The 12,435-nt window shown below is 42.1% G+C and overlaps 1 protein-coding gene across 2 annotated transcripts in view; it reads left to right on the plus strand.

Annotated features, from left to right (window-relative positions):
- Positions 1 to 251: 251 nt before the first annotated feature.
- The window catches only part of gba2 (glucosidase, beta (bile acid) 2), a 23,872-nt gene continuing 11,688 nt past the window's right edge, over positions 252 to 12,435 (plus strand). Inside the window, exons 1-8 of one of the 2 annotated variants that reach the window (XM_040045018.1) lie at positions 252 to 564; positions 807 to 1,474; positions 5,377 to 5,468; positions 5,736 to 5,851; positions 6,584 to 6,802; positions 9,305 to 9,544; positions 9,727 to 9,829; positions 11,028 to 11,181. In XM_040045018.1, coding sequence (XP_039900952.1) covers positions 1,281 to 1,474; positions 5,377 to 5,468; positions 5,736 to 5,851; positions 6,584 to 6,802; positions 9,305 to 9,544; positions 9,727 to 9,829; positions 11,028 to 11,181 — 1,118 coding nt within the window. In that variant the 5' untranslated portion in view covers positions 252 to 564; positions 807 to 1,280. Of the gene's footprint in view, positions 680 to 806; positions 1,475 to 5,376; positions 5,469 to 5,735; positions 5,852 to 6,583; positions 6,803 to 9,304; positions 9,545 to 9,726; positions 9,830 to 11,027; positions 11,182 to 12,435 lie in introns of both variants that reach the window. The other variant, XM_040045019.1, reaches the window with a different exon arrangement.

Genomic DNA, 12,435 nt, shown 5'->3' on the forward strand with positions numbered 1-12,435 from the left:
CTCAGTGATTACAAAGAATCTTTGATTTGTAGAATTTATGTTGAAAGTTTTAAATTAAGACAGACAAACATTTTGAATATTCTGTTGAATTTCATATTCATATTATACCATGCATACAGTGTAAAGTAGAACTTAAATGAATAGTTGAAGACCAGAATGACTCCACCTCCCCTTTTCCGTCTAAATGGTATGGTCTCCACCGGAGGCTTTTTTTTTTTTTGCTTGAACTCTCGTTCCCCCACTATACCCAGAGTCAGCTTTGTCAGGCATCATTAACTGCTATTTATTACTCCGTGTAATCGTAACAGTCAACGCTTCCTCTGTTAGATCTAATAAAAAGTTAGTGCTCTGATTGAAGCTTGGCGCTATTGAGTTTATAAAAAGGGGCGCTATCAGAACGTGGCTTGAGAATATTGATGCCTGATAGACAACGAAAGGGGCAAATATTTCTCGATATCTATGACAGGCAAAAAGGTTTTGCATACTGGGCGCCGAGCTAGCAGAAGCTACAGGCACTTCACTGAGATCCGCTCGAGTCTGGATATGGATAACGCTGTCCTTCTGGTATTTTCAAACTCATTTTTATGCGTCTCTTGCTCTTAGAAGCGGGCTAACTTGTAAAGTCGCATTCTGTTGCACGGCTTTAAAGCAAAGAGGCGTTCCGTGGTCACCGTTTAAGGTGCGATTATATTGTATTGTTTTCGCCTTTGCAGCTAACCGGCTGTTACTTGATGTTGGCCCCCTGAATGTGCACAGTGTAAATGTGATTGCCGCATTTTAACCATTGCTTTTTGTTCTGTTCTTAGGTGTTCCGGCTAAAAAATTCTGCTGGTATTTCGCCATCAGCTATCCATCCACCCATCCGTCGGTGCTGACAGCTGCATATCCACATCCGGACTCAGTGCTGAGGACTGGGTGGGGAGGGGGTCGACCAAAACAGAAATCAAAGGGTGGGGGGTTGCATCAAGACGCCCATGAGGATATGAAAACACTGGATGAATGCTACAACTAAAGAATGGCACAGGAACTTCCAACTTAAATTTGGATTCATTATTTGAGCAAGCCTTAAGAGCTTATCAGTGGAGAACAGGTTTAACCCACTGGAATGACACCGGCGCTTTTATTACTCCTGAAACCTGTGACTGACTACCACATTAGTGGTTTTGGTCCGTGGTGAGGGCACTGTAAGCTGGCTCTGGCTACAATAGTTGTTGGCATCTCCCTGCTTGTAAGTGTTTCAAGACCTGAAGTTTCATTGTCATTGTTTAAAAGTCTGCAAAATGACTTCAGAGTGGAGTGAGAAATCCACAGCAGACCTCATGAGCAGGTATGTCTCCAAGGAAATGGGATACAATGTGCCCAAGGAAGGTTGGCGTATCTGTCTGGCGCACGAGTTCAAGGAGAAGAGAAAGCCCTTTCAAGCAAAAGACGTCTCTCTGGCCAACATCTGGGGGCATATCGGCCTTGGAGTCAGGTTAGATCTTTTTCTCAGCACACCCTGCCTGCTTCATGTTACACCTCAATGCAGCCAGCCTTTTTACTATTCACTTTACAATATTCATGTTAACATGGTGGAGAGCCATGGGAGGCATCAGACTATAGTGTCACGTTTCTCAGATCACACCTGAGCGCAAGCCTGCAAGTGCAGTGTTGACCTGAAAATGTTACTGGTGCTTCTCTGAAAATTAAGCATCAAGACGGCCCGCTGCAGGAGTCCATTTTTTTAGTTTCTTCTGCAGTGCTCCCAGCCCATCAGTTTAGTTTACTCTGGAGCAAAATCCCAAATGATGCTCACAAAAATCTTATTTACATAAGTTGAACTTTTTTGTTGCAATACATACAAGTTAAGCAGTAATGCAAAATGTTCTAAGGGTTTCCTGTGTTAATAAATATAGTAGTTAAACCTCTTTTCCTATGGTCTGTCAACTCTGGTTCCAGGTCAGTGCCAAGTTCAAAGTGCATGTCATTTACGGCTCTTTGACTTTAAAACCTCTGCAGCAATAAAGGCAGCGAGCGAGGTTAAGCATTCACCATCCCACAAACATGATCTTAATGCTCTTAATGTTGCCTCCACCTAGAGAGAAATATCCAGCCTGGCCTTCAACGCCTGTAGTGACTGTTTTTTCTGGAACCTGCTGATATCTGAGATGCAAAGTAGTACATTCTGCAGCTTTAGTGGACTGTACAGCCAGCTGTGGTACTGTTTAAATCCTGACAATGTGCCTTGACGAAGGAGTATGTGTCTGTCAGAGTGACTCTGCGAGGCTCACCAGTCATTAGGACTGCTCCTTGACTTGGGAAAGAAAAGAAAAGCTAGCTAGTTTCCCTATAACTTAATTGGCACACTGTGTGACACAGTGGACTGTTTTTCAGACTCACTGTGGAAAAGATGCCCGTTTGAGCTCACACAGCTTAGGTTGAGGTTCACAGACTGGTCTGCATTCATAGATCTGCACCAGAGTCTGGCCATTGTTTGCTTTTGTACAGAATAACAAAATCCTGACAATGGCCTACCCTGCTGTAGCTTCAAATAACATGGTTTAACGAATCCTTTTCACCCTGACTGGAACTGTATTGATAGACCATTGTTCTACTTCTGGTTTGAACTCTGCTCTGAAGTTATTGTTTGGAACTACACTGTCATGCACAGCAGTTCTGCTGTTGCACAGGATCTTCCTCACAGCAAGTAGAAAGCTCTCTGTGGCTGAAACCTTAACAATAATTCTGGTCTGTTTCCTATATAAGTGTTGTTTGTAATTCAATTAAAATGTATTCATATAGCTCACCTGACTGCAAACAATAACCGCAGATGGTTGCCCCTCCCTGAGCAACCATCAGGTTTCTTCCTGATAAAGAAAAGAGTTTTTTCTCCCCACTGTTAGATAAGATAAGATAAGATAACTCTTTATTGTCATTGCACAGTCATACATAGTACAGTAGTACAATGAAATTGGAAAAACTGTCCTACGTCGGCACTACATATAACACAACACGACACGATATGACACATCACAACGCAACAAACAACACAACACAGTATATTAACTTAGTATAAAAAAGAAGAATAAGTGTATGTGTATTGCACACTGTTATTATTGCACATTAATTATTATTGCACCTTGTTATAAATATAAATATTATTGTTATTGTTTTAAACATTGTTACCTCCCCCCTAAAAAAAGTCCAGGGAGGTATCCAGTCAGGTCAGCTATTTACATTGATCAGGGCTATTGCCCTGTTGTAAAAGCTGTCCTTGAGTCTATTTGTTCGGGACCTCGGCAGCCTGAACCTCCTGCCAGACGGCAGCAGCTTAAACACCCGGTGTCCTGGGTGTGTGCAGTCCCGTAGGATGCTGCGTGCCCTCTTGAGACAGCGAGTGCTGTACAGGTCCTTCAGGGAGGGACGAGGATGTCCAATGATTTTTTTGGGCCATGTTGATGACCCTCTGGAGTGCCTTTCTGTGTGCTGTGGTGCAGCTGGAGAACCACACACCGATGCAATATGTCAGCACACTTTCAATGGAGCAGCGGTAGAAGATGGTCAGCAGCTCCTTCTTCAGGTCCATTTTTCTGAGGATTCTCAGAAAGTGGAGACGCTGTTGGGCCTTCTTTAAGACCGCAGAGGTGTTAGGGCTCCATTGGAGGTCCGTGTCTATGTGCACACCCAGAAACTTGAAACTGGAGACCCTTTCCACGCACTCCCCGTTGATGCTGACAGGCTGCAGCTCGGACTTCCTTCTTCTGAAGTCAACTACCAGTTCTTTTGTCTTGGTGGTATTGAGGTCCAGGTTGTTATCTGCACACCAATCTGACAGCCTCTGAACTTCAGCTCTGTATGCCGTCTCATCTCCCCCTGAGATGAGCCCCACCACGGTGGTATCATCTGCAAACTTGATGACTGTGTTGTCTGGGTGGGAACTAACACAGTCATGTGTGTACAGAGTGTACAGTAGGGGACTCAGTACACAGAAGGTAATATATGAGAGCACTGATGTTGTGTGCTCTTCAAGGTCCTGATGTTCGAACACGCTCCAGTCTGTGTTTTCAAAACAGTCCTGTTGCCAAAGTACTTGCTCATAGGAGTTCATATGATTTTGTTTTTTTGTTTGTTTGTTTGTTTGTTATCGTAGTCTTTACCTTAAAGTATAACTCGCCTGTTGAGGCAACTGTTGCTGTGATTTAGCTTTATATAAATAAAATGGAATTGAAATGGAATGGGCTCAGCGGGGCAGTCATTTGCTGCGACCATTTGGGCTGAGGGGAGGGAGACAGAAGAAAAGACACACACTGTGGAAAATGATTTTAAATGAACAACTTCCTATATTAAAGACCACCTAAACTGACATCATAACGATGTAAAACATTAACCTTTATGACAAAGAACTGAGGTGGTCTTTTGTGCTAAAAAACTCATATTTGCAACTTGTGTGACATCCCATCATCGGGGTCTCTGCGGCTCACCGCCTTGGCTTAAAAAAAGGTATTCTTTGATGACTGCCACTGCAGATGCCTATATCTCAAACAACATAAAAGACTCAGCCAGGGTGCTGCTTTGCTGATTGCTGTCTTCCCCTCAGAGAGGGTTCTGTGCTCAGGCATCCAAATAGAGAAGCCAATAAAATGTAACAAATTGCAGCGTGTACAGAGTTGATCACAGAGTCACTGGTTTTGTTCAGCAACCTGTCAGCTTGCTGCAGATTTATCACGGTCATTTCCCCAAAGCTCTTCAAAGACCCTTCAAGAACACTCGAGGCTCAAAAAGTCTTGACTTTTAAAATAAAAGCATAAAAACCCACTGTGCATTAAGAAAATGAGCTAAAAGCCAGAGACCGTAAATAAAGATGTCTTAGCTGTAAATGTATGTTAAATGTAACGAAGGCTCGTGCTAAACAAACAGTCTTGTGCTATAGATCTTAGATCAGAGTGCAAACGGATTAATGACTCAACTCTCAGGCTCTGAAAGCAGTTTGAATTCTTTTGTAACGTGGCCTAATTATTTGACAATGTATTCTTGCTTGAAAGGAAGTGCGGGGCCCACCCACATTTACACATGCTAGAATCCAACTGTTAACGTGACCAAGATCAAAGCAGACCTGTCACTTCGACTACCTTTGCAGGCACTTCCGTTAAGCAGTTGCACAACTCTCTTTTTTTCCTCACAGCATGCTGGTGTGTGCAAATTGTTTGATTCAGCTTTGGCTGAAAAGGTGCCTTTAACACAAAAACAAACGAGCAAGGAGAAAAGGCGTGCTCATGTGACTGACCTGTTAATTTTCTAAATCTCTGATTGTTAAAGCATTCCCGATCGATGCTCTTCAACAAAACCAGATCAGTGTCTCAGTATTTCTAGATATTCCTGTTGCTTGTGTTCATCCAGGTATCTAAAGTTTTGGTACAAGAAGACGCAGGTGGAAAAGAAGGCTCCGTTCATTGATATGTTTGGTGCCCAACCCTTACGCCAAATCTACGGTGAGTGTTTTTACAGACTGAGGCTCAATTTTTTTTGCAACTTTTTTATGATAAATCTTAACATAAAACACAGTTCTGTTTACTTTAAATATAATCATGATCAATAGTGTGCAAACAAACTGGGATCATTGAGAACCTGTTGAAGTCTCACAGTAGGAAATACTTTGCAACCTCATGGAGAGCGACCAGTGTGTTTGTAGACTTTCCTGTCATGCTGCTTAGGATTATCCAGTTTTTGCAATGTTGACTCTGTTCTCTGATTCACAGGTGCTCCACTTGGCGGCATTGGAGGAGGTACCATCACAAGAGGTTGGAGGGGGGAGTTCTGCAGATGGCAACTTAATCCTGGGATGTACCACTACAAAACAGTCATGCCCAATCAGGTGATTACAGTGGCTGACATGACAGGATGAATTATGTAATGAACTGAAAAAACAAAAACAAATTGGATTACAATGCATTTTGTTTCTTTGGAAGTCAGAAAATAATTTCCTCCTATTGCTGGCAGAGTCTCAGTTTACAAATAAGTACCTGCTTATCAGCTGGTGTAGAGATCATAAAAACATGAAAAGCTGTACAATCCATTTTCTCATGCAGTAACTACATTGAGCTAGAATGTTTTGAGAGAGGGTGTGACTCCATGGTACTGGAACAACCCGCACACGTGTTTTTATTGTCACGAGCACTATTGTTGTCTTCATCTCAGTGTGCAAATGGCAGCTGGGAGCACTTTGGCCTTGAGAAATATCACAATGTAGAATGACAAGGCAGACAAAGTAAGCACTTCCTTGTTTAGATGACATGAGAAAAATATTTGAGCTGTAACTTCAGTGGTCACTGGGAAACAGAAACTGCACTCGTAGAATCAGTCAAACCTGATTTTAAAAATGCTTAAAAGGTTTGGTGTATTTGCTCCAGGTTTTAAAAGCTTCTCATCAAGACTTTATGGCTTTACTAATAGCTCACATTTGGGCATCTCTGGCTAATGCCTACAACACTGAACAAACTGAGTTTTTTTTTTTTGTAATGACTGTGCAAATGTTTTGTCTCCAAAGACATACCATAAAACGATTATCTGTCAACATGTCCCTCTTCTCATTTTTCTCTGTTCACAGTTCACTGTGTGTTTGCGTCGTGAAGGAAAAACTGTTTACCAGCAGGTGTTATCTGTAGAGCGTCCACCTACATTACAAGGCTGGAACTGGGGCTACTGCGGGGAGTATGCCTTCTATCACGCCTTGTATCCTCGCGCCTGGACGGTTTACGACCTGCCAGGACAGAACGTCACCCTGACCTGCAGACAGATTTCCCCAGTCATCCCTCATGATTATCAGGTAACCTACAGTTGAACTGCCTCCTTTATTGTACTCAATTTGTAATTTTTACAAGGTAAAAAGCTGGTAAACTGCAGTTAAAGTGCTTAAAAAAAAGCCCACTATTACCCAACAAATCAAGTACACCAGCGGTCCCCAACCCCCGGGCCACGGGCCGGTACCGGTCCGTGAGTTGTTTGGTACTGGGCCGCGAGACTTGAGGCTCGGGTGGGAAATTTATGGTTTTCAGAGTTTTTACCGTTAACTCTGTTTCCCTCGGTCTTTCCTGTGTTGTAGTTGTGTGTCTTATTTTGAAATAAATATTTACACGATACCATAGCGACCAGGGAGCATTAAGGCTCAGAGAAGAGGATGTTACTCTCAGTGTTGTTGGCGTGTTTCAGGAGGACGCTGCTAATAAAGTTCCACAATTACACAGTGAATTTGTGCTTATTATTATATTTACAAAATACAGTTTTTATCTTGGTCGTATCATTTTATTTTGTTGTATTTATCCGCGACACCTTAAAGGCCCGTCCGTGAAAATATTGTCTGACATTAAACCGGTCCGTGGCGCAAAAAAGCTTGGGGACTGCTGAACTACACCATACCACACCACGGTATTTATAAAAAAAAAACGGGGATGATCAGCGGTGCTGCACAGTGAAACCACGCATAAAAAGACGGATGAACAGGATGTTCATTAGCAGATTATACAGTGGGGCAAAAAAGTATTTAGTCAGCCACCGATTGTGCAAGTTCCCCCACCTAAAATGATGACAGAGGTCAGTAATTTGCACCAGAGGTACACTTCAACTGTGAGAGACAGAATGTGAAAAAAAAAAATCCATGAATCCACATGGTAGGATTTGTAAAGAATTTATTCGTAAATCAGGGTGGAAAATGAGTATTTGGTCAATAACAAAAATACAACCCAATACTTTGTAACATAACCTTTGTTGGCAATAACAGAGGTCAAACGTTTACTATAGGTCTTTACCAGGTTTGCACACACAGTAGCTGGTATTTTGGCCCATTCCTCCATGCAGATCTTCTCGAGAGCAGTGATGTTTTGGGGCTGTCGCCGAGCAACACGGACTTTCAACTCCCTGCCACAGATTTTCTATGGGGTTGAGGTCTGGAGACTGGCTAGGCCACTCCAGGACTTTCAAATGCTTCTTACGGAGCCACTCCTTTGTTGCCCGGGCGGTGTGTTTTGGATCATTGTCATGTTGGAAGACCCAGCCTCGTTTCATCTTCAAAGTTCTCACTGATGGAAGGAGGTTTTGGCTCAAAATCTCACGATACATGGCCCCATTCATTCTGTCCTTAACACGGATCAGTCGTCCTGTCCCCTTGGCAGAAAAACAGCCCCATAGCATGATGTTTCCACCCCCATGCTTCACAGTAGGTATGGTGTTCTTGGGATGCAACTCAGTATTCTTCTTCCTCCAAACACGACGAGTTGAGTTTATACCAAAAAGTTCTACTTTGGTTTCATCTGACCACATGACATTCTCCCAATCCTCTGCTGTATCATCCATGTGCTCTCTGTCAAACTTCAGACGGGCCTGGACATGCACTGGCTTCAGCAGCGGAACACGTCTGGCACTGCGGGATTTGATTCCCTGCCGTTGTAGTGTGTTACTGATGGTGACCTTTGTTACTTTGGTCCCAGCTCTCTGCAGGTCATTCACCAGGTCCCCCCGTGTGGTTCTGGGATCTTTGCTCACCTGTTCTCATGATCATTTTGACCCCACGGGATGAGATCTTGCGTGGAGCCCCAGATCGTGGGAGATTATCAGTGGTCTTGTATGTCTTCCATTTTCTGATGATTGCTCCCACAGTTGATTTTTTCACACCAAGCTGCTTGCCTATTGTAGATTCACTCTTCCCAGTCTGGTGCAGGTCTACAATACTTTTCCTGGTGTCCTTCGAAAGCTCTTTGGTCTTGGCCATGGCGGAGTTTGGAGTCTGACTGTTTGAGGCTATGGACAGGTGTCTTTTATACAGATGATGAGTTCAAACAGGTGCCATTCATACAGGTAACGAGTGGGGGACAGAAAAGCTTCTTACAGAAGACGTTACAGGTCTGTGAGAGCCAGAGATTTTCTTTGTTTGAGGTGACCAAATACTTATTTTCCACCCTAATTTACGAATAAATTCTTTACAAATCCTACCATGTGGATTCATGGATTTTTTTTTTTTCACATTCTGTCTCTCACAGTTGAAGTGTACCTCTGGTGCAAATTACTGACCTCTGTCATCATTTTAAGTGGGGGAACTTGCACAATCGGTGGCTGACTAAATACTTTTTTGCCCCACTGTATGTTCTAATAAGGAATAATACTGATGTGTTTCCCAAGAACTTCTTAGTAGTAGATTTTCTGTAGTTTCTGTACTTTATCTTATTCGTTTTTAGCTCCTGTAATTACAAATGTTTACCCTATCATTCATTTTAGAGGACATTTACATGTTAGTTTTATAAAGGTTAACTCATCATCTACATCTACATCCTCTCAGGACTCAAGTCTCCCAGTTGCAGTATTGGTGTGGGACATAGAGAACAAGAACGAGTACGATCTTGATGTCTCGATTATGTTTACCATGGTCAACGGATCAGGACAAAAGGACGACAAGTGTGGCGGACACTGGAATGAACCATTTCACCTGGAGAGGGAGGGGGAGGCGGTGTCTGGGGTCCTACTTCATCACTGTACTGCAGTGAACCCTTACACTCTGTGCATCGCAGCCCGAGAGCAGGTATGATTTTTTAGCAGCTGTAAGAAGGTTTTTGTGTTAACTAGGCGTACAAGTATTTCCCTGGGAATGAACTCTGGACTTTTAACAATAGTCTCTGTTGTTTGGAAATGTAATCTGTTGGTATTAATGAGTATTAATCTTTAGATTTGCCAACAAGAGTGTGTTTGTGTGCACGTTACCAGTCTGACAGGGAGATCAGCCACCAGACAGCGTTCAGTCCAAAGGGACCCTGCTTCAGTCTGTGGAACGACCTCATCGATGATGGACGGCTGGACTCTCCTACAGGTCAACACTTAGAAAAATATACTGTGCAGAGAGGAGACAGATGTCTAAAAAGTAGAATGAAACAAGATTAATGCTAAATAAATCCCCACTGTGGCATTAAAATTAGTAGAAGAGAACACAAAATGTTTTATAGATTTTAGTGTAACCATATTTAAAGTAGCTTAAAAAGATGTGGAATGAAAGAAAACAGTAGTGTGTGTGAATCAAAATTTTATTTCATTATAGTTATTTATTAAATTGTGAGTCATCTTTGCAGGCATACTTGCCAACCTTGAGACCTCAGAATTATGGAGACATTCAAAAAAGAGGGGGGGGGGGCATACATATACATATGCATACACATATACAAATTATTTTTTAAAGTAAGTTAAATGTCACCGTTATTAGCCTACTGTCCCCCAGCTGGGGCTGTCCAAATTCAGAGGCTGCATCCACCTGAGGACCCAGTAGTGGGTGACTGTGACGGTCTCGCCTTTAGAATTACGTCATGAGCTCTCTCGGTGGAGTGAAACTCCGCCGTCTGCTCCTTCCTATCTAAATATAACCGGACGCTGGCGTAAATTCTCGACCATCTTACACTTCTGTTTAATCAGTTTTCTGTTTGACGTTTATTCAGCTGTGTGAAAACCCGGAGGAACCCTCCCGAGGGATTAATAAAGATTTATTTAATCTAATCTAATAACTTTAATCTCAGCCAAACCGATTTACTCAGGAACAAATAAGAGTAATATTAAAACTAAGTAGCTTCCGCCATTGTTGGAAACTGGAATTGGCTGGGATGAATGAATGAATGAATGAATTCTGGGATATGGTTTTTCATTTTTTTCATTTTTGTTGTCCGGGTGGAAAATCAGGAGAAATTTGGGAGAATGGTGGCTCTGGGAGATTTTCGGGAGGGGTACTGAAATTTGTGATTCTCCCGGAAAAATCGGGAGGGTTGGCATGTATGGTTGCAGGACAAATGGTCTTCTAAAGCCACATCCCAGTCCTCCAAGTACAACCCTGGATTAGTTGCATACTGTATCTTTTCTCACACTTGCTGTCATTTCTTTACTTTTCTCTCTTTAAAAAAACACAAAATTACTTTAAGACACTGAAAACAAATTATATTATTTTATTTTCATTCTCTCTAAAGTCATCTCTGAAATATTAGAGTTTACAACAAGTCAGTAACCTCTTGTCTGTCTTCCCTCTGCAGGATCCAGTCCACCAACAGTTAAAGGAGAAAAGGTAGCTGCGGCAGTAGCTGTGGGCTGCTCGGTGCCGGCTCAGGGCCATAACTCACTGGAGTTCTGCTTGGCCTGGGACATGCCCAAAATTACCTTTGGGTCTCGGGAGAAGGAGCACATGAGGTAGCTCAAACACAAAAAGGAAATACACAGACAGTATGTTGCTTTTATAAAAGACAAAAATGTCACCAAAATGTGCTGGAAGGCTTAATACTGCATTTTTCAACTATGGGCTACTTTGTAAAGAAGCACTTTATCTTTTTAGCGTGTTTCCTGTGTTGTGAGTCTTTGCTGTTGCTAAATGTAAAACAGCTTGTTTGAATTTTGTTTATTTATTATAACTACAGCAAAAAAGCATCTCTGAAGGTGATGGGCAACAAAATATACATTCATATATATTAGAGCAGGGCGATATGACCAAAAATATTTATCACGATATACATTTGAAAATTTGCAATAATGATATAACTGACGATATAATTGACACTAGACAAAATACTTTACAACTCCACAACTTTTATTTGTGCAAAAAAAAAAAAAAAATCAACGTATTTTCACTTAAACAAGCAGCTGTTTTTTATATGCATTAAAGTTATATAAAAATTTAACAGTGCAAATGCGAATTCCTTACTGACAGTTTAACCAAAAGGCATTTCCAGTGGGAATTGGCCAACATGTCCTCAGCATAACCATGTATAATATCCACAAAACTTAAAAAGAGGTTATACACACACAATACGGTAATATTATGTTGAAGCACAGTACGTATCACTCTGCAAGGCTCCTGCCTGCGATAGCCGTAATGCTCCGACAATCCATCAAGTGGTGCGGGTTCGTAGCTTAGCAAAGTCGTACTGAAACATTTGACAGATTTTCGAGCGCCGTGTACATAAAATCGTTTCGAGGTCAGTAAACACAACCAGAATTCATACATAAGGCACACGGATTATAAGGGGCTCTGTCGATTTTCAGAAAAATCAAAGGATTGATTTTAAGTGTGCCGTATTTTTCAAAAAACACGGTAATAACGACGGCCCGCTAGCATGCTCTACCAAAAATAGTGCTTTGTTGTGTATCTGACGGACGAAAGCTAAACCAGTTCCACACCACTGAGGTTGCAGCATTTTTACAAACCAATTCTGGTTCATCCATTTCATTTAACGATCCGCTTTTGCTCTTCTCATTCTCCGTCGCCGCCATGCTTTTTCCGCCATGTTCGTATGAAAACAAAGGCACTGCGTATGTGCGTTTTACCCATATTCTATCGCGATATTTCATTTTCTTATCGTTGCCCAACATTATACCGGTATTACCGTGAACGGTATGATATGGCCCAGCCCTAATAAATATACACACACACACAGATTGTCTTGATGA

Source organism: Simochromis diagramma, unplaced genomic scaffold (genome assembly GCF_900408965.1).
Source record: "Simochromis diagramma unplaced genomic scaffold, fSimDia1.1 OVJJ01000590.1, whole genome shotgun sequence".
Taxonomy (NCBI): domain Eukaryota; kingdom Metazoa; phylum Chordata; class Actinopteri; order Cichliformes; family Cichlidae; genus Simochromis; species Simochromis diagramma.